Raw genomic sequence first — 18690 nt, 5'->3', positions numbered from 1 at the left:
AATTAACAATGATGGACTACCTAAAACACCCATGCCCTGCATACGGGCAACATACACAGGTGGAACTCAAATCTGTGACCTCCGGTTCCAAATGTAACACCTCCGGTTTGGTACTTTAACCTACTGCTATAGAGGCGGGCAAATTGCTGGGCTGTTAATGAACTATTAAAATATTTAATTTTCATAGATGAGCTTGTGTTAAGGCAAATAAAATGTCTTGAGTTTACAAAATAAGAGCTTTGGTTAAAGCAGGAGCAGAGGTCTAGAATTTTCTCCCCCAAACATAGTGCCGTAATCCTAGTACATACACATCACTCTCGAAATACCGTTGGTATAAGTGGACAAGAAAAGAGCTCAGTTGCTCACTTGAAACTGATGTGAAAGCATTGATTCAATGTGTTTTTATATTATGATGTTGCTAATTAAATTTTTCTGATAAATTAAATTGATATTATTGTTGGTATGCTTAACATTTAGGCAAAAAGTCTATGACTTTTAAAAAGGGTGTGTGAAAGTGCTTTTAACCTTCGGATTCCCGTCAGAACAGACATCGCCTAGAGCCCTCAAAACAGTAAGACCCCAACCCAGAGCACTGTTATAATTGGTTTGTCCCATAATTTGTAGTGCACATAATTCCTTTGAAATATTCAAAAGAATGCTCACTAGAGTGTCGGAGGGGAAAGTTGCACTAGTGTCGGTGGGTTTGGGAGGGTTACTTTGTGTTGTGGTTATTATTGCCTGTTGGAATTTCATTAGTGCCAGCTGCTAATGCCATTTGTCCATTGGTGGATTACAACAACCTCATGTGGATTTACCTCAAATTTTCTAATACTACCGTACACTCCCAATTACATGGGCTAATGATGGGGAGAGACGGCACAAATAATCGGAAAACACGGATAACCCAAATGTCTTTAATGTCTCGTAATGTTCATAATTTACGTAAGACAAACAATATATTATTATTTATGCTGTTAGTCTATTATTTTAGAGTGCTTCCCGGACTCATTGAGAGCTTTCTTCACCAGTTTGTGATCTTTTTAGCGGCGATAGCATGGTTGTACTCGTATTATCAACGCTCCATGTAAGGCCTGGTTTCGAAAACCACACATCCGTAGCTGAGTGATCACAGATGCAGAAAAGTGGTTTGCACAAATGCTTCAAAACCACTGCTCAACGTCGGAAACTTCACTGTCAGGCATCACGCCACGTAGTTGCGTCTCGCACAAGTTGACCGGGTTGCAACTGCTGCGGGACGTGTATCCGTGATCATGGAGTGCTGTCGTGCAGTGCGAGAAAAGAGGAACACGGTGCTCCCATGAATGCAGCTAGTGCGCGATCGCTTCCGTTTGACGAAGGGGATTCTAACGGAAATAACAAGCCTGGTGTATCTTAGCCTTAATGAAGTAATTTTGACGTGGCATCCGATTTTATTTTTTTATAGAGATCTTGGAAAATATTGAGCAAGAGTGAAAATCATGCACGGATATACCGCAGCTGGATAATCAGGAGTCTGCTGTACTATAATTTTGTGACAGCTTCAGAATGAGGTGCTTTCTTCTGGATCCTCTTTTCTTCTTTCTCGTATGGTAATGGTAATGACTTGCTATGAATTTGTGTGGTAGAGACTTCGAGGACAAGTCGATGACTTTGCTGCCTTGAATGACACTTAATGTAGTGGGCCAGGTTCTGTTGCATAAATCGCTGAAGAATACAGAATTCTGCTCCATATTTTTTGGGAAGAGATTGGTAGGGTATTCTGTATCTGTCCCTACTTTTTTGATTCTGAGCATCATCACATGGTCGCCATGTTTGTTAGGTTCAGTTGTTTGTTGTACCTGGATGGCCTTACCAGGATAAATTGAGAATTACACCCTAAAGTATTGCCATCAGGGTCACTGGAATGCCCGAGTCCTACCATTGCAACGATGTAGTAGTCCAGAGGAAAGGCTATTTTTGGTTCGGCTTTATTGAAAACCAATATAAAATATACTACCAATCAAACTACATACTATTTATTCAATTGATTGTGCCTCATTTTTATTACTATTTAATTATTCACATAATATTTTGGTTTAAGCATGGAAATCCATGTATCCCAACTAATGGGGAGGATATCACTTTGGAGTATGTCGAACTACAATTGTTGCTTTGTCAATTGTCAATGCAATGGAATTTTGCATTAGGTTAATATTTTGAAATTTTTGAACAGCCTGAAGAAACTGCCATGGCAGTGGTGAATGAGTGTGATGATGATCTATGCTATGATAACCATTAATACTTGTTCAAAGTTATTTCTCTGAGAAAAAAATATTTTGCTAACATTTAAGGGCTATCATTGCGAGGAGACAAAGCTGTAATGTGGCGTGGGGAGAGGTAACCTTGGAGTGCTTTTACACAAGCACGAGTGAGGTATGTCTATATCAGACTGAAAATTCTGTGTATTTTATTTGAAATTCCTTTGAAACTCACTTTATAAACATTGTTTTTTTGACAGACATTTAGTTCCTGCATTGCCCAGCATTATGATGGATCAATGGATACTTTTCTTGGGGGATCGTCTCATCTTTATTGCTACCAGAACGATTTATTGCTCTCGAGAACCGTGTGCTCCGAAGATAATGGAGTTCAAGTTGAGAAAGTGCTCTCCTATCCCGATGACAGGTTTGTAGTAGCCAGGATTTTGTGCAATTTGTTTGCTCTGATGTGGAATGATACCTAAACTTTCAAGGAAAATATGTAATTTGGAGGTTGTTGCTTTGTTTGAGATTTTGTTTGACTCTGAATTCTAAAGATTTAAGTTACTAGAATATAAGTATACTAAGGTTATTAAAATGACTTGATTTCAGGATAATTGTATGCCTGGTCAGTGGAAAACTATTGTTTTTCTGCTGCTTGACCATGCTATGCTTGAAGGTGTTTGATAAGAAGAGTGTCATGGACTTTACCTTGGTGGTCAGTGAAGAGGAGGAGAGACAGGCTCTTATTGTTGTGGATGATTACAATGGGAATACGTCATTAGAACTTATTGATATGTCAGGTATGAATATTAGTAATGTAACTTCATACTGTGGAACCTAGTTAAAGCGAGTACGGGCTATTGCAAGACTCCTGCCATTACGAGAGATGCACCGTCAATTAACCCTATGATTACCATGTAAAAAAATTTGATTTTATGAGGCCCTTTTGGAGTTGGCACTCGCCATAGCGACAGTTTTCATTGCCGGAAAACCTTCACCGAGTTCCTAATCTCTGTAATTGCAAGCTATATGTTAGAAATTAAGTTAACATGGAGTGCTCAGTCTCAAATTCATTGGTAAACTGTTGTTTGATAGATATGTAGTTCATTTTGGTGAAGATATTGTCGCATTAGCATTCACGAATTCTCAATCTTCTTGGGGGCCTATTACGAACAAGCGGGCGGTGCACCAACGCCGGGCGGAGTTTTCGTTCGGTATACGGTGTCACACCGACACTTGCGATTACGAATGGGACGGTCGGAGAGTCACCGCCCGGCGGAGAGACCTTCTCCGGGGGTCGGAGAGGAGCGATGAGGCGGAAGTGACGTTTGTATGAAAAATTCTGAGCTCCTTCAACCCGAAAATGGTGTAGCCAATGGCAAGGGCTTGCGGTGTTCCAATTCCGCGGCAACCATAATTAGCAGACGAATATTTCGGCAAGAGTTGTTGGCAGTCGATAAAGACAATAGTGGTATTTATGGATTAATAAGGATGTGTCCTTCGTTAATTCACCTTAAGAGTTTAAAAAATGAACGAATTTTGATCCTTTATTCTTACTTATAGGATAAATAGTTGAATAAAACAATAATTAGCAGTGACTTGCGGAAGAAATCACAAAAAATCACGTATGAGCAGACGCAGGTAGTGACAAATTGCATGGTAGACCATCGAAAAATTACGATAGAAGTAGTTTTAGGGCCACTGGGCAAGGTGAACCACCAATTCCATCGGAGCTTTGACCGAAATGCCCATTCTTAAAAAATATATGAAAATCCACCACGAATACTTAGCTGGAGAGCCTTAATCACAGACAATATCACACTCAACATCTGTGAAATGACAAAACATCTGTTGCTCTACATTCCTTTCGTGTGAGTAACGGGGTTTGGAAACCTAATGCAAATTCAGCGAACAAGAAAGGCACTTTTAAAAATAATGAAAAATACTTTTTGGCTGTTATCTATGAAAAGCATTGGAGAATTAAAAAACACAAGATATGCGCTTCTGGTTACAGGAAAATTTTATTTCAATATAACGTGACAGAGTTTCACCATTTTTTTGGTTTATTCACGGGCACACAACCACAGCAAAACAGTCTGCCCACAATAAACATGTGGGATCGCGAATCGGTTCTGCGGCAACCACACACACAGGCTACAACTTATTTCAATATTTCAGGTAAAATCCACAATCAACACAAGCTCACACCATTATAAATAATGATAAATAGGCAAATACGGTCATCAAAAACTGGAAGTCACCACCATTCTTATATTCATCACATAAACATTACAATCAAGAGCTCGCTATGATGAAAACAACTATTTAATCACTGATTTTAAGCCTCACATTATCCCACGCAATTGGCACAGGTGACTTTTCTCACTACAATTCCTTGGTACGATTGATATACTAGTATAAACAAATTTCACACATAGCTTTGAACTTGATAGCTTGGTCGTGAAATGTAATCTCTGCGGTGAATGACGCAGGTAAAAACGCCACTGACAATTTTTACATTACCATCAAACACTTCTCGATAGCGTAAAACCACTGTTTACAAACCAATCACAATGGAACACTGATAATTACAGCTCTTGGCAGATATTTGTCAACCTCGTCAAACTTTGTGCATTACAACCACTGGCACTGTGATTAACGGTAGTTGTCACATTGAAAATAACACTATTTTGAAACAAAAGATGTTCGTAGAAATCTCCAAGCAGTGAGCAAAAGTTACATTCACCTCACAATTCAAGCAGTTATAACGTTGAAAATAACACTATTTTGGCACAGATGATGTTCGTAGAAATTTCCAAGCAGCGAGCAAAAGTAGTATTCACCTTACAATACAAGAAGTTGTCACGTTGAAAAAATAATATTTTGCCACAAAAGATGTTCGTAGAAATCTCCAAGCGGCGAGCAACAGCTGTATTCACCATACAATACAAGCACAGGCAGTGCTTAACGACGAATTTTCCGGTACCTTTGAAGAAATTGAAGAAATTTTTGCATATAAAAACATGGCGGACATTAAAAAACATCCAAATTGTTCTAATTAAATAAATGAATGAGGGTCAACTTACAATCAACGTATCCATCTCCTACGGCTGTGGCTCAGACTGCTACAACGATGTTATATAGGTATTATAAATTTTTTGTTCAACTGCTCCAGTCGGCTCCAGTTTTATATTTTATACGCTTACTCAGACATTAATATTAAAAATAACACAAAATATGATAGCTTCCGAGTCTCTATCGTCGGATATTTAGTTTTAAAAATGCCAGCTCGACCCGAAAAAGGTACACAAACGTCCGCCATTAGGGGTCGGTATCTCACCACCGGGGTAGCTGGCCGTGGTATCATACCGACCCCTAAGCCGTGGTGTGGCACCGACTGGCGGCCACTTGTAATCGCTCCGGGGCGGTGGACGCGCCTTGCGGGCGGTATGACACCGCAGGCGGAGTCTCACCGCATGCGGTGAGCCGTTTGTAATAGGCCCCTTGGTATTTCACATCATTTGTCACCTCAACATTAACGCCATCCACAGCATATACAAAGGGATAGTTGGACTACCTCTGCAAGAAATGTACCACCGTGTACTCGCTCGGATTAAGTTCCAGTTACCCACTCTTGGTTCCACACGAGAACATTGTTTCAATTTGATGATAGAATTTCAAAGTTAGAGCGATCACTTATGATGCGATAGATGGCGGCGTCGTCAGCATATAAACATTTTTTCTGTGAGTTCGAGAGCATAGGTCATTTATGTTTACAAAATGCTTATGCTTCCTTGTAGGGTACCTGATGTCACTTTAACTAACAATAAGTCAGAACTAATTCCATCAAGAACAATTTTTTGCTTACAAATACTCAGAAAGCTGCTTATCCAGTTTACTACTGTTTAACCCACATGACGGAGATGCCATCCTGACTACCATGGTGGAAGTTACGACTGTCCAGGAAAGAAATGATATTGCGTACTATGTGTGCAAGTATATTACCTGTAATCGATGTTAATGAAATTGAACTATAGATCCCTGCGTTATGTCTCTTTCCCTTTTTGAATGCCAGTGTAACATTTGCTATGCCCTTGATAGTAAATTTTTGAAAACTAAAAGTTCTCATCAATTTCCTTAGAAAAAATTCTAAAGCAGCCATTTACAGTGATTACATTTACATTAGCAGGGATTTTAGGGGATGAAGCTCATTTACTAGCATTTAACTTATTCGCGTCATTCAACACTCAGAAAAAGTTAATGTAAATAAAATTGTATCAAATTTATGAAAAACTTTGGAGTGTTGGAGGATGAATGAAAGAATTGAAATGAGAAATTGAGTTTGGTTAGTGACAGGTGAAGGACGCTTCGACAAACTGCATGTTTGGGGTATGATCAATGTTTCTTCATTTGTCACTCGCTGTTACAGGTATTATGTACATATATTGTATATACAGACTTTCCCACAGGTTGTGTGTCATTTTTGACCTCTAATTTTAGTAACTTATCATCGAGCAATATTCTTGCAAATTGGCATACTTATGGGGAAAGGTGCTAAGTTTTGTTGAGTGTAAGTAAAATTTTACAATTTTGACCGTTTGACCTCACAATGTGGGTCCAAACCAAAAATTTGAATTTGCCGTATGGGGTTTCAATGTTAAAAAAATTGAGATAGAAAAAAGCCTGAATTTTATTCACCAAGATGTCAGTTCTTAGGTTTTCGAACACAAGAAACCCGAAAATGACACTTTTATTTATAAAAATTCAACCGTTGACCCAGTAAGGTCACAGTCAAGGTCATAAGTGTGGCAAAAAGAATAGCATGCCGACAAAGGTTTCGATCCATGGGTTTTAAAGTGTGCCCTAGTCAATGGAATTGTCCAAATACCTTTATTATCCACTAAATGGCCTCCAAGGGTAATACAGAGGTCAAAAGGTCATAGAGGTAAATGTCGGGCCATCGTGACAACCAACGTGTCGAACCATGGGTTGTAAGGGGTGCCAAGGTCGGTTTTGCAGTTCATAGATCTGTATAGTTGATTTTTTGACCTCTGAGGGTCATGATGGGAGTCAATGGTCATAGAGGTACGTTTTGAAATATCTATTCGGGAAAGCAATGTCCCCTTTATTGGAATGTCCCCCTATTATGGAATATTTCAGTCTTTTGTGCTTTTTTCTTTGTACTTTATCACTGATGGCATACCAAGGCAACTGACACATAATATAATTATTTTTAATGTGCTTCTTTTTCTTTTTACATGCTTGCCGTACACTCCATGAAAATGATTTAATTCTATACCTTGATCTGTTCTAGGTTTTACTTGCCACCTCAATGTGCCAATTAAGCATGCTGCACTCATTGACTCTCTATATCTTGGGGACAATCTTGTTTTTCTGGAAGGAGTATCTGCTGAAGGAAAGGAAGAAAAATTAGTTTCTCATGTAAAGCTGAGCTGCATTGCAAAATCAAGTCCCACTGATCGGTATGTTGTACAAGTCAAATACATGTTTTTTCACTCTGTAGGCAAGTTTTAGTTTTATATTGTCAGCCACTGTTGTGGAGTGGCATTTATCTTATGCTTGATTGGCCAACCACTGGGTCTCCTTGCTCCCTTTTCCCCCTCTCCTTCCTTGGCTCTGCTGCAGACCCATATGGAACTTAGTGTTTGGCATGAAACATTGGACTGGGACTGAAATTGGTCATGTGTAGAGGCATGCAAAATGTGGGGTTACTTTATGGCCAACATTTGTGCTATATAATGCGAAAGTGGTGTTATTTTCCCCTAAAATCAGTGTTATTTTAATGGAAACATAATGGATATTATTTAAGTGTCATCCTCTTATTCAGCCCACCTTTAAGATGAGAGTTTGACATGTCGTTGGTTAGGGAAAATTTAAGCAAGAAATCCTGTTATGGAGACTTAATGCCCATAAGATATCGAGGAAAAAAACAGGAAGTGTCTCCAGCCCCTTAGTTCAGTCAAAGTCAAAAAGGGAAAGGGGAATGAATTCTAATGTGTTTCAATAGAAATTGCAGCATTAACTTTTCATGGAAACCTGTAATGTTTGCATGCTCTATGAAATAGCGATGTACACAAATGCCTCATATAGTGCAAGGGATGCTTTCTTTGGGGTCTTTGCGCTATACAAATTTGCACTATACGAGAGCATTTTAACATTAGGAAGATCGGGATGCGTTCCTGGTAGCATAGGTGTTGGGTATGGAATTTCTTCTAAACCATATATGTTCCCATAAATAGCCTTAGAAAACCTTATATATATATTTAAAATATCTTCAAAGATGGTAGGCATGAATTTAAAGACTTATTCACGTTAAAAAATAAATTTGTACATGCTTTTGAAATTTCCTCTTGTCTTGCGGTTGGGCTAACATCTGCTATCTCAGGGGTTCATAATGCATTGCCGGCAGTGGACGAATTTTCAAACCAGTCTAAAAACAATTATTGTGTCACCCAGGCCCTTTTTATATTTTTAAGTATCTTTAGAAGTATTCCCCGCGCGATTAAACATAGACGAAACGGAACTCTTTTACAACCTACTCCCCAACAAAACCCTTGCAGTACAAGGTATTACTTGCAATGATGCTTCTAGAGGTAGGTAGAGCACCTTAGCGATGGTGAACGATGTACGATACAATGATACTCAGCGTGAATTGTCCGGATGGACATATTTATTCTCTGTTGCGGTTACAAGTAATAGTCACGATCACAGTGTACTATTCATAAGGGTGAACTATTCGCTTCAGTGGTCGGAGTCGTACTGGCACTCTCTTCCGTCACGGGGCATCCCCTGGTGGCAGCTGGAAGAACTCACAGAACAACTGACTCTCGCTTGATGCCACCACAGATGCCGTATGTGAAGAGCTGATGCTGCGCTTTTAGTTTATTTAACTTAAAAAATTCTGCATTCCTTTTTCATGTTTCGCATTCATTATTGAGAATGTTAAATCAATAAATTCCTACTCGTAAGTTTTTTTGGCCTTAGGGTCCATCTGATCGAATACGTCGCGAGTGCAACACTCTTAAGGAACTTTTTTTGAACAACGGCAATTTTAATCACATCATTTTGCATGCTTAGCATACTTTTTCGTGTAGATAATGAAGATATAACATTATATGATAGAAAAAGTTTTCCGAGGCAAGATCGTTATACAACCTTCCACCGTTTTCGTCTGCAGAAACAAATGCAATACGTTATTTCACTTCAATGCCGCTTAACGCTCAGGAATAGTAAACATACACCAATGGAATCATTTGAGGCATTAAATAACTGTGATATAGTTTTATCAGTTATTTTTGGAATTTTCAGTGGAAAATACCGAAATAAAAGAATGATCACGTGAATGCACTAATTAAGTACTTAGAAAAATGGCTTCATCGGTTCTGCGTTGGCATAATGATTGACAAAGCAATGCTTTGCATGATTTTTATTCAGTACGGTGCTTATAAATTGTTGTTTAAGTAAGGAAATTTAGTGATTCAAAGAAAACATCGCCTTTCGTCTGGATTTATGCTTACGTTTATCGGATAGAAATTTCTCTGTCACCGCACCACTCCTGTTTCTGTATAACTGTTCGCTATAGGTATATTGGCTATTATTTGCTCCACCTCTGGTAAAGCAAAAATTCGCTATAGCAAGTGTTTATTTGAGCACCGTGGGGTCTCGTTTTATTGAGGTTCCACTGTACCTTAGCATTATATAAATTTATACTCGAAAAGCAATAAATACACCACCTATGTTGGAGTAGAATTGAAAAATTATAAAAATTATAGAATGTTGAAAAGAATCGCAAAGAAAATAATGTTAAGTTAAATGTGAGAATGATACACATTAACTATGCTACAAATATCTACATCCGAGAAATAACTAACATATGTTTGCAACTCCTAAAATGTTATAGTTAAGGAAACGCAACAACCTGCCTCGCCAGATTTAAATCTTTCAAATATTGACAGCGTAGAAGTGAGAAAACATAAGGAATATAGTTTACTAGAGGTGTTTATATATTAAAAAACAAAGAAAAATTAACCTAACTTGTACGTATGTATTGCTGATCACATCACAAATAGCAATACAACACACACAACATTTCGCGAGCTGTCTATTTGATACTTATAATCAGTATATTCCAAATCAACTAATTCAGCAAAAGAATTTGCTCACAATCAATTTAAAACACTATTATGTAACACTAATAAAACATGATAATCCGTTTCCCAATCACTCTGCACACACTAAAAGAATTTGCACTCGTTGAAGTTCGAAAGGATTCTTCACATCTCACTTCCTATTCATCACTACCCAGTCAACACGAAAGATGAATTATGTCATTATTACCCTTATTTTATACAGGAAAAATTGTGGTAAAAGATGGCTAACCTGCATGTTAACGGGTAAAACGTCGGTAAATATAAGTGGTAAAATTTGGGTAATTTGGTGGTAAAACATGCGTTAAATTTTTACTTTTTCCGGGGTAAAACTTCCAGATGCAACATCAGAGCCATCTGTGGAGCTTTGAAAGAAATATGATGCTACCCCCTGTATTGGTGCTAATGTGAACTAACAGTACATTGACTTACACGTTATAGGAATTATTGCACGATAATGAATGAAATCGACATTGATATTGAAGAATAACTGTTTATTGAACAACAAAAAGTTACTAAATATACAAATACTACATATATATTAGGAAACAACCACTTGGTGAAACAGAAATAACAAAAATAAACCTACATTCATGAGGACATACGTACTCGATAGAAGAGAAATGACCGAAATAAATAACAGCTATGTTTTAAGAGGAATTGCCGATTTGATTTCTGTTAAAATAGAAACAATGTTAAACTTGGAACTAATTTTCTTCTGTTGAGCATTCGGCGACAACAGCTTCCACACTGAACTCGCCAGGGCATGATTACGAGGAAAGAAATTCACCCAAACGAAAATCCTAAAAACTGCTATTCCAAACTTTTTTCACCTGAATTTTTCAATGAAATCACTTAAGTAAAGAGTGCTATACTTAAGCAGAGGTTGAGGGAACCAAATTACAGTTATAAAGGTTATTAAAAAGTATCGTCTCACCATAGCGTCACAACAAAAGGTGATGCTACTCTCTGGTTAAATTTTCCACTGAATTAAATTTTACTATTTTCTGCATTATATCAAGTAACTTAGTTTAGCTTACGTCATGCTCCTTAATAGTAAAAATTACAATTGCCAGACACGATACTTTGGCACTTGCAGTCGCGTTCATGTTACTCCTTCATTGTTTATTCGTCCACTCTTAGCCAAAGTTACGGTCCACTATTCGCCGATCGCAGTTGAGGATCAAATAGCCAACCGTCAAGATGTGAATTCAATCTTTCTTATAATTTTTAGCAAAAATAATAATGCGATAAAAATTAGTACAGGCATCCCCCGAGTTACGTATGTCTCGACTTACGTAAATCCGTACTTACGTAAGCGATAACCGTATTTCAAATGATTACGTTAATTTTCGAATGCGACCGCGAAGAAGCAGATATTCGCTCGTACAACCTATGGTAGAAAAAATATTGAATACTTATCGAGTTTTTTACGTGTTAAAAATAACAAAGTGACCCATTTTTGTCATTCCTCGAAGGAATTTTCATTAATTTCTGTAGAAAAATCGCTTATAAATCCCAAGTCAGCAATCAACGTAAAAATTTGCAGTTCTAGCGATGGATGTGGTTGCGCTCATTCCTGTACGATAAACTTGTTATACAGCATGCACACCCGAACTCCGACTTTCAACTATTTAAAAGTTGTATCCTTAAGTTTGGACATTTCCATCTGTGAAATTAAAATAAAATGAAGTTCAAGCAGAAATCTTTATTGCGGAAAATAATTGTTTATTACCCACGTAACGGCATTGAAATTTTGAGTGTTGGCAATGAACGCCGCGAAAAAGTATAGAAAAAGTTGACACACGTTATTAATTGCGTAATTGTTTACATGTTTCTGGCGGAAAATTTTATTAAGCTGCATTTTCTCGTTCTCTCGTATTGTGTGCAACTGTAAATGAATATTGCGTCATTGAAAGCTTTTCCCCACTAACTTTGTTGCACGTTAATGACGGAGTTGACTGAATAAAAGCTCAATTTTAATTAGCTTCGTGCTTTGGAAATACTCTTCGATGTTTCCAGCGAAGTAAATGTTCAAATGATGATATTTTCACGTTATTTTATTGAGATATGAGAGAATGAAAGTATATTTCCGTGCGTGAAAGATTGAGTGTATGTGCGTGTGAATGTATCTAAGAATAAAGTAAGTTACTGGTATTTTTTGTGTGTAATTTGCTCGTAATCCTCGACACCCCTTCTACGTGTATTAACTGTGACAGTGAAACCACTAGATTCATCGATCAACGTAATATATAAAAGGCAGAAGATATAGTGATTATAGGTAGGTAGACGGTGCATTCTTTGGGCCCTTAGATCGCAGTATAACATTATGAACCAATTTAAGTATTCAGTTTAGTAATGTAGCGTTGAGATACCGTACTTTCCCAAATCCACGCTATCGGTCAACTCTGAGAATAATATTACGCATTCGGATTGGCAATGCTCGAGATGCAACTCCCAGACTATATTAATGTTTATCGATTTTGTATCTAATAACGTAAGAATACGTGGTAGAGTTCATGAATATCGCAGTGAATTGAATGAAACTTCACCGAGAATTTACCGCGCATTTCTCCGCTGAGAATTTCACCGCGCCGATCGCAATCTCTGAAGTACTAACGCAAAGGTTCGACTTACGTAAATTTCGACTTACGCAGAGTCTGCCGGAACGCATCTCTTACGTAACTCGGGGGATGCCTGTACTCTACTATATACATTTACGAAAATAATCAGGTAATTTTCGAGAACTTGACTTTTTGTTAATGGCCAAAGCCTTTCATCAATAGCGTGTATATAAAGTGAAACTATTTGCGAAATGAAATAGAAAATAATTTGAAAAATATCTTTACATTGTCGCTGTGGATATATTGAACTTTATTTTTCTACCTTAAACTTTTCTCAACCTCATACAATTAAGTAAATTCCTCACTATATATTTTTTATACTTCACTGTTGGCAGTTCTGCATGCAAGTAATTACGTGGTAAAGGAAGGGTAAAGGTTACTAGGGTAAACAACAACAATAACAAACTTTGAATCCTATCACACATACTGAAACCAAAACAAAAACAACAGCTCAACAAAATGCATGAAATATAAACACTGGCGAAAGCTCTTGATGAAGAGACATTAGTTGCAATAGGTAATAAAATCAAACAGAACTTATAAGTGAACAAACAAATGAAAATTAATGTGCGTTCGATGTATCCCTAAAGTAGAACTAGTTCAGATATGAAACATTTCTCCTTTGCAATAGTTAGATACCTTTGATCAAAATGTGTACGGTTCATTAAAACTGCGTGGAAGAAATAAATTATTTTGCCGAAGATATACACCCACAACTCACTTCACTTGTCGCTTCACTTTTTACCTCATCGTCTATATGCAATCAATTCACTTAGGGGTACATAAGAGGCAAAAAATGTGTTCACTTACACGGGAGGTACAATGAAAGTTTACTGCATGTAGTTTCCTTGCAAATGCAGCTTTACAATCCATACAAAACTTTCAATTCTTGTCAACAATTACACTATGTACGTTGCCTGCCTTACTTGAAGAATGGATTTTCATGTTCTATTTTGTCACAAATGCGTAAAAAATATATAAGAGTATACAAATAGAACTGCAGTTTGCTCATCCACAATGGTCCGCCATATTTTTCTCTGCTATTTTTCTCGCTTTCTCCCTGAAAATTAGTTGGCGGGTGACTCCGAAGTGCCCCTCCAGGGTTTCTCCAATCGCGTTACAGACTTGAGTCGAGAGAAATATTTTCTCCTGGAGAAAAATTTTCTTTGGTACTGGGAGAATGTTTTCTCCATTACCGAGAGAAATGAATTACAGAATTAGGGTTGGATGAGATGGTAGCTTCACGAGTCTATTTCCTTCCAACTCAGGAGAAAACCAAGTTACAGGCTTAGGCTTCTGGGTATAGTTATGATTATAACAGGGTTATATTGTCCCTTCTTAGCTGCCAGACTCATTAAACAATGCCTATACCCATGCAACAAAATAAAAATAATGAAAGAATGTGTCTTTGTCCTCTTGTCAAGCTGTTGGGATTGGGTGTCTGCCACTACCGAACTTCCTCCCTTCCCGACTCAGGTGGCCACACGAGCATACAATTCTGCCAGTGATGCACATAAATCCCTCAGAAACTCCACTAGTTAGTGATGCAGTTTTTGTTCGGGACTGTGTATTTTGGTCATAGTTGAATTTCAATTATTTGTACTATTTATTCAGTGAATTCTTAGTTTTCCATTTCCTTTCATTATTGCAACCTTATGATTATCCAAATTGTAAACTTTGTGGCACATCTGTGTGATCATTTTTTCAGCCTCAACCGCTTATTGAGGAAGAATTTATTTGAGGAGGCTGATGAATTTGCCTCCAAGCATGGTTTGGATACACAGGAAATACACAAAGCCCAGTTTCGCCAGTACATTCAGTTGATGCAAGATAAAGATTCTGCAGCTACATTCGACCTGACTTATGCAACTTCCCTGATTGGAAAAATAAATGATATTGAGTTTGTAATCGAGTCAATATTTGGCATGAGCTCATTACATTTAATGGTATTGAAGTCACTACTCTCCATCTGCCTGGAAAAATTGGACTCTTTATGTCAGGTAAGGCTCTTATTAATAATGACTGTTGTCAAATGATTTTAAAAAAATTCTATCTCACATTCGGTCAATTCTTTTGGGACTGGCATACTCCTAAGCTTTGGTTATTATCTTCAGTAGTAGCATATAAGGGCTCTGAGCAGTGGTGGCATATTGCTTACAGGAATGATGACAGACATGATGCTACAAAATGTGTCTTAAGCTTAACCTAAGTTTATAGTATACCTCACCAGTCCAGAAGAATGTAATTGGCCCAGTTAACGTTAAATTTAACGGATTTGGGTTTTTACATGTATGACAACCATAAGTTTAGTATGAAATCCCTAGCATGGAAAAACAGTAGAGTAAAACCTCTTTGTATTGAACCTCTTGACATCGAAAAACCTTCATACTTCATACCATCCCTATGGTCCTGTCAGAGTTACATGTAAATTTATAGGCAAACCTCTCATGGTTTGTGCCTCTTTATCTCGTAAAATCTCCACTTATCATAGCCAGGAGGCACCCCCGAGATGGCCTAACTACCTCCTCAAATCATATCGAGAGAATTAATGACCATTAATGCGGCTGCAATCACATAAAATTTAATAATTTAACACATAATAACATTTTCAGCGATAAATGTTTCACGCTTATTTTTATTTTCGAATACACCTTTAATATGCAGTTATTGTCACGGTAACAATTAGCTGTGGCCATTTTGCTCCATATGAGAGCATACCAAAGAGTAAATAAGGAAAAGGTATCCTACTATCCCAATCATTTTAAGTGACTGTAGAATTAAGAGAGAACACGTCGTTTTTCCTCGAATCATGGTAAAAATTGCATGATAGTGCTCGCTTTCTGTTTATGAATTTACCGCGACACAAATAAAACATCCAGTTTTGCAATTATTTTATTCCCATATTTCCCTATACATCATATTCTTACTACCGCCTTGGTAATTTTTTCAATGCTTGCGTGAACGATCACAGTTCACAATTTAATGCGCTAAGTGGCAGTCATATGTCGGGCCTGCATATTCATGCCGTGAAATCTGGCTTTTCCATCGGGAGCTTGGGAAGACAATTTGTAGAAATTCTGAACATTACTCCATGCGTGACAATTTTAGGTGTGGTAGACAACTAACTAAGTAGCTGATACACTGCAATGAAATTTTTTACCCTTGCACAGTTGCCCAGCATTCTCGCTGGTAAATCACGTCATTTACCAGACGCAGCGTTTCTGTGTGCCCTTTACAGAGTTTTTCTTCGGATCCCTACGTGCATTGTAGTTTGGAGAGAGAAAATTTGACAAAGTGTTAAAAGAGCGCTCAATTTATGGCCTAATTTTTACATCAGTCACCTTTTTATTTATTTTTTAATATCTTTAACATTTCAAATGATATAAAAATGATTAATCAATATTCTAAAGGATATTTCATGTATTTTCAATTATTTGTCATAAAGTATGAAAACAAGGAAAATTGCTTTGTTAATCATATGCTGATGATGGATTGGACAAATATAAGAAGGCGACTACTTGACATTATCATAAAATTAGCAATCTTCCAAGCCATCGACCAGGGCAGGGCATATTATGAGTTACTGCAAGAGATGGATGTGGAGGAAGAAATTGATAATGAAGAATCAGCTACAGTTTCCACCATAAAAGAGGTTCAGGAAGCTTTGAACATCATTGAAGTTTTTTTTAAGTATTAAGGAATGCAAAAATGATGATGTGATCGTATTCATTAGGATATTTTGAAAAATTTTTCAAACCGTCTTGAAAATATTATTTCAAAATGGTTTGAAAAAAAATCAAGCAAACCCAAATTACTGAAAAGGTCACTTGAACAAGTCACTTTTTTCCCTTCTGTAATCATTAAATTGCAAATAGATGTTCACTAATGCATGCATGTATATTTAAACACATAAATATGGTGGTTTAAAAGACATTAGTGCCTTTTATTTCCAAATGATATGAACAAATTATGCGTATCATTAAAACCTCTCTATAGCAAACCTCTATGCATCAAATTGACCAAATTTTGGTCCCCTCCATTATGGTATGAAGAGGTTTTACTGTATGTTTATTTGCTGGTCTGTGAAATGAGTTAATGGGGATGGAGAGGAATTAAGAAAAGCAATTCTTTAGCAGTATTCACTTGCGAAGTAAATCATTCAAGACTTCTCTATTTTCTCATGTGGAATGCAATATATGTAATGTGAGTGTCAAAAGCTAGCATCTAAAAAGTAACAAGTGAGATGATACTGTTGGGGGTATTCACTGTTGTGTTTGATCTCCACACCATAGCAAAGATTTCAACAACCCTTGAAAGCTTGCTTGGCCAAAGTGTGCTCATAGGTCTGTCCATTCTTTTTTTTTTTTTTTTTTTTGAGTTGCTGGTTTTCCTTCAATCCACAGAACTCTCTCATTCTCCCACTAAGTTTTAATGCGTTTCACTGCAGCCCGGGTTGACCCAGCCTCTTTTCACTAATGAATTTTTGGTTTTTAATCCATTATCTAAATGGGCTAAGTGTGATGATTTGGATAACTTCTGCTTTCAATCATTTGCTTCATTTTTTCCAGGTTAATGGTGAATTCACTGCTGCTGCTAAGTGTGTTAGTGAAAGACTTCATCTTTTGGATACTTTTTCTATTTTGTGGCCAAATGATAATGAGAAATGGACCTCATTTGTTAAAAGCAGCATACTGGAAACATTTAAAAAAAGCATGACCAAGGTAAGATTGTGGTTCCCCTATTGGACCCACCTGCCTTTGACCTCTGTCATTGCTTCCCCATCAATTATTGTCCTGTCTTATCTTCATGCCTGATTCTACTAGATAAAAAATACATAGGTGATGTCACTTTCAGTTTTTGCAATCTTTCATCTTCTAGCTTAGGCAATTCAATGTGTTAATCTATTGAATGTGGCAAATTTTAGTTTTTTTTTTAAATAAAAAAAGATCATTATTTGTTCTGTTTTGTTGCTGACGTGATAGTTGCCAATTACACTCTGGTGAATGTGGTCTCTTGTCTTGAGTGGTTAAGTGTAAATGGCTATAAGCTGAAGTGCCTTTAAAAGCATAGAGGATGGTTTAGATGAATATTATTAACAGGGGAACGCATAGCATCTATTTTCATGATACACTGTGTATTAGTGATTGATATCAGCTGAATCATAGCAGGTTTAGCCGTCATCCCTTGTGTCCTCCTTTGTGGAGGATTTGTGTCATGTCGTCTAATTATTGTGGCAGATCAATAATAATAATAATAATAATAATTTTTATTGTTCCTAGAGATCACATGTTCCGGTGACATTGGAAGTCGTCAAAATAAAGTAAATAATTAAAGTAATAGTTACAAATAAATGAAGTGATATAACATTTACAATTTTTACAGATAAAAGAAAAAAAGTTACAATTTTAGTGGTTGATGGGCAAAGATTACTCCGAGCCCAACATAAAATCCTTCAGGCTATAATAGTTATTTTCTATTAAATATTTCTTCAAAGCATTCTTGAATGGTGTAGGTGGAAGACATTTAATATCATACGGTAGCCTGTTGTATATTTTTGATAGGGAGAAAAGGGGTCCATTTTGGCAGAAAGTGCTATGGTAGTCTTTGAGGTGAATGTCATTGGTGGTTCTGGTAGCGTGATTATGGAGAGAACTATTT

At 37.1% G+C, this 18690-nt stretch overlaps 1 protein-coding gene across 1 annotated transcript in view; it reads left to right on the top strand.

Annotated features, from left to right (window-relative positions):
- Positions 1 to 18690, top strand: part of LOC124171901 — a 139764-nt gene that overhangs the window by 14733 nt on the left and 106341 nt on the right. The window contains exons 4-9 of the mRNA XM_046551298.1: positions 2331 to 2412; positions 2498 to 2664; positions 2850 to 3040; positions 7555 to 7723; positions 14741 to 15032; positions 17601 to 17753. Of these exons, the coding sequence (XP_046407254.1) occupies positions 2331 to 2412; positions 2498 to 2664; positions 2850 to 3040; positions 7555 to 7723; positions 14741 to 15032; positions 17601 to 17753 (1054 nt within the window). The remainder of the gene's footprint in view (positions 1 to 2330; positions 2413 to 2497; positions 2665 to 2849; positions 3041 to 7554; positions 7724 to 14740; positions 15033 to 17600; positions 17754 to 18690) is intronic.

Source organism: Ischnura elegans, chromosome X (genome assembly GCF_921293095.1).
Source record: "Ischnura elegans chromosome X, ioIscEleg1.1, whole genome shotgun sequence".
NCBI lineage: Eukaryota > Metazoa > Arthropoda > Insecta > Odonata > Coenagrionidae > Ischnura > Ischnura elegans.
This window is presented reverse-complemented; position numbering and strand designations above follow the sequence as displayed.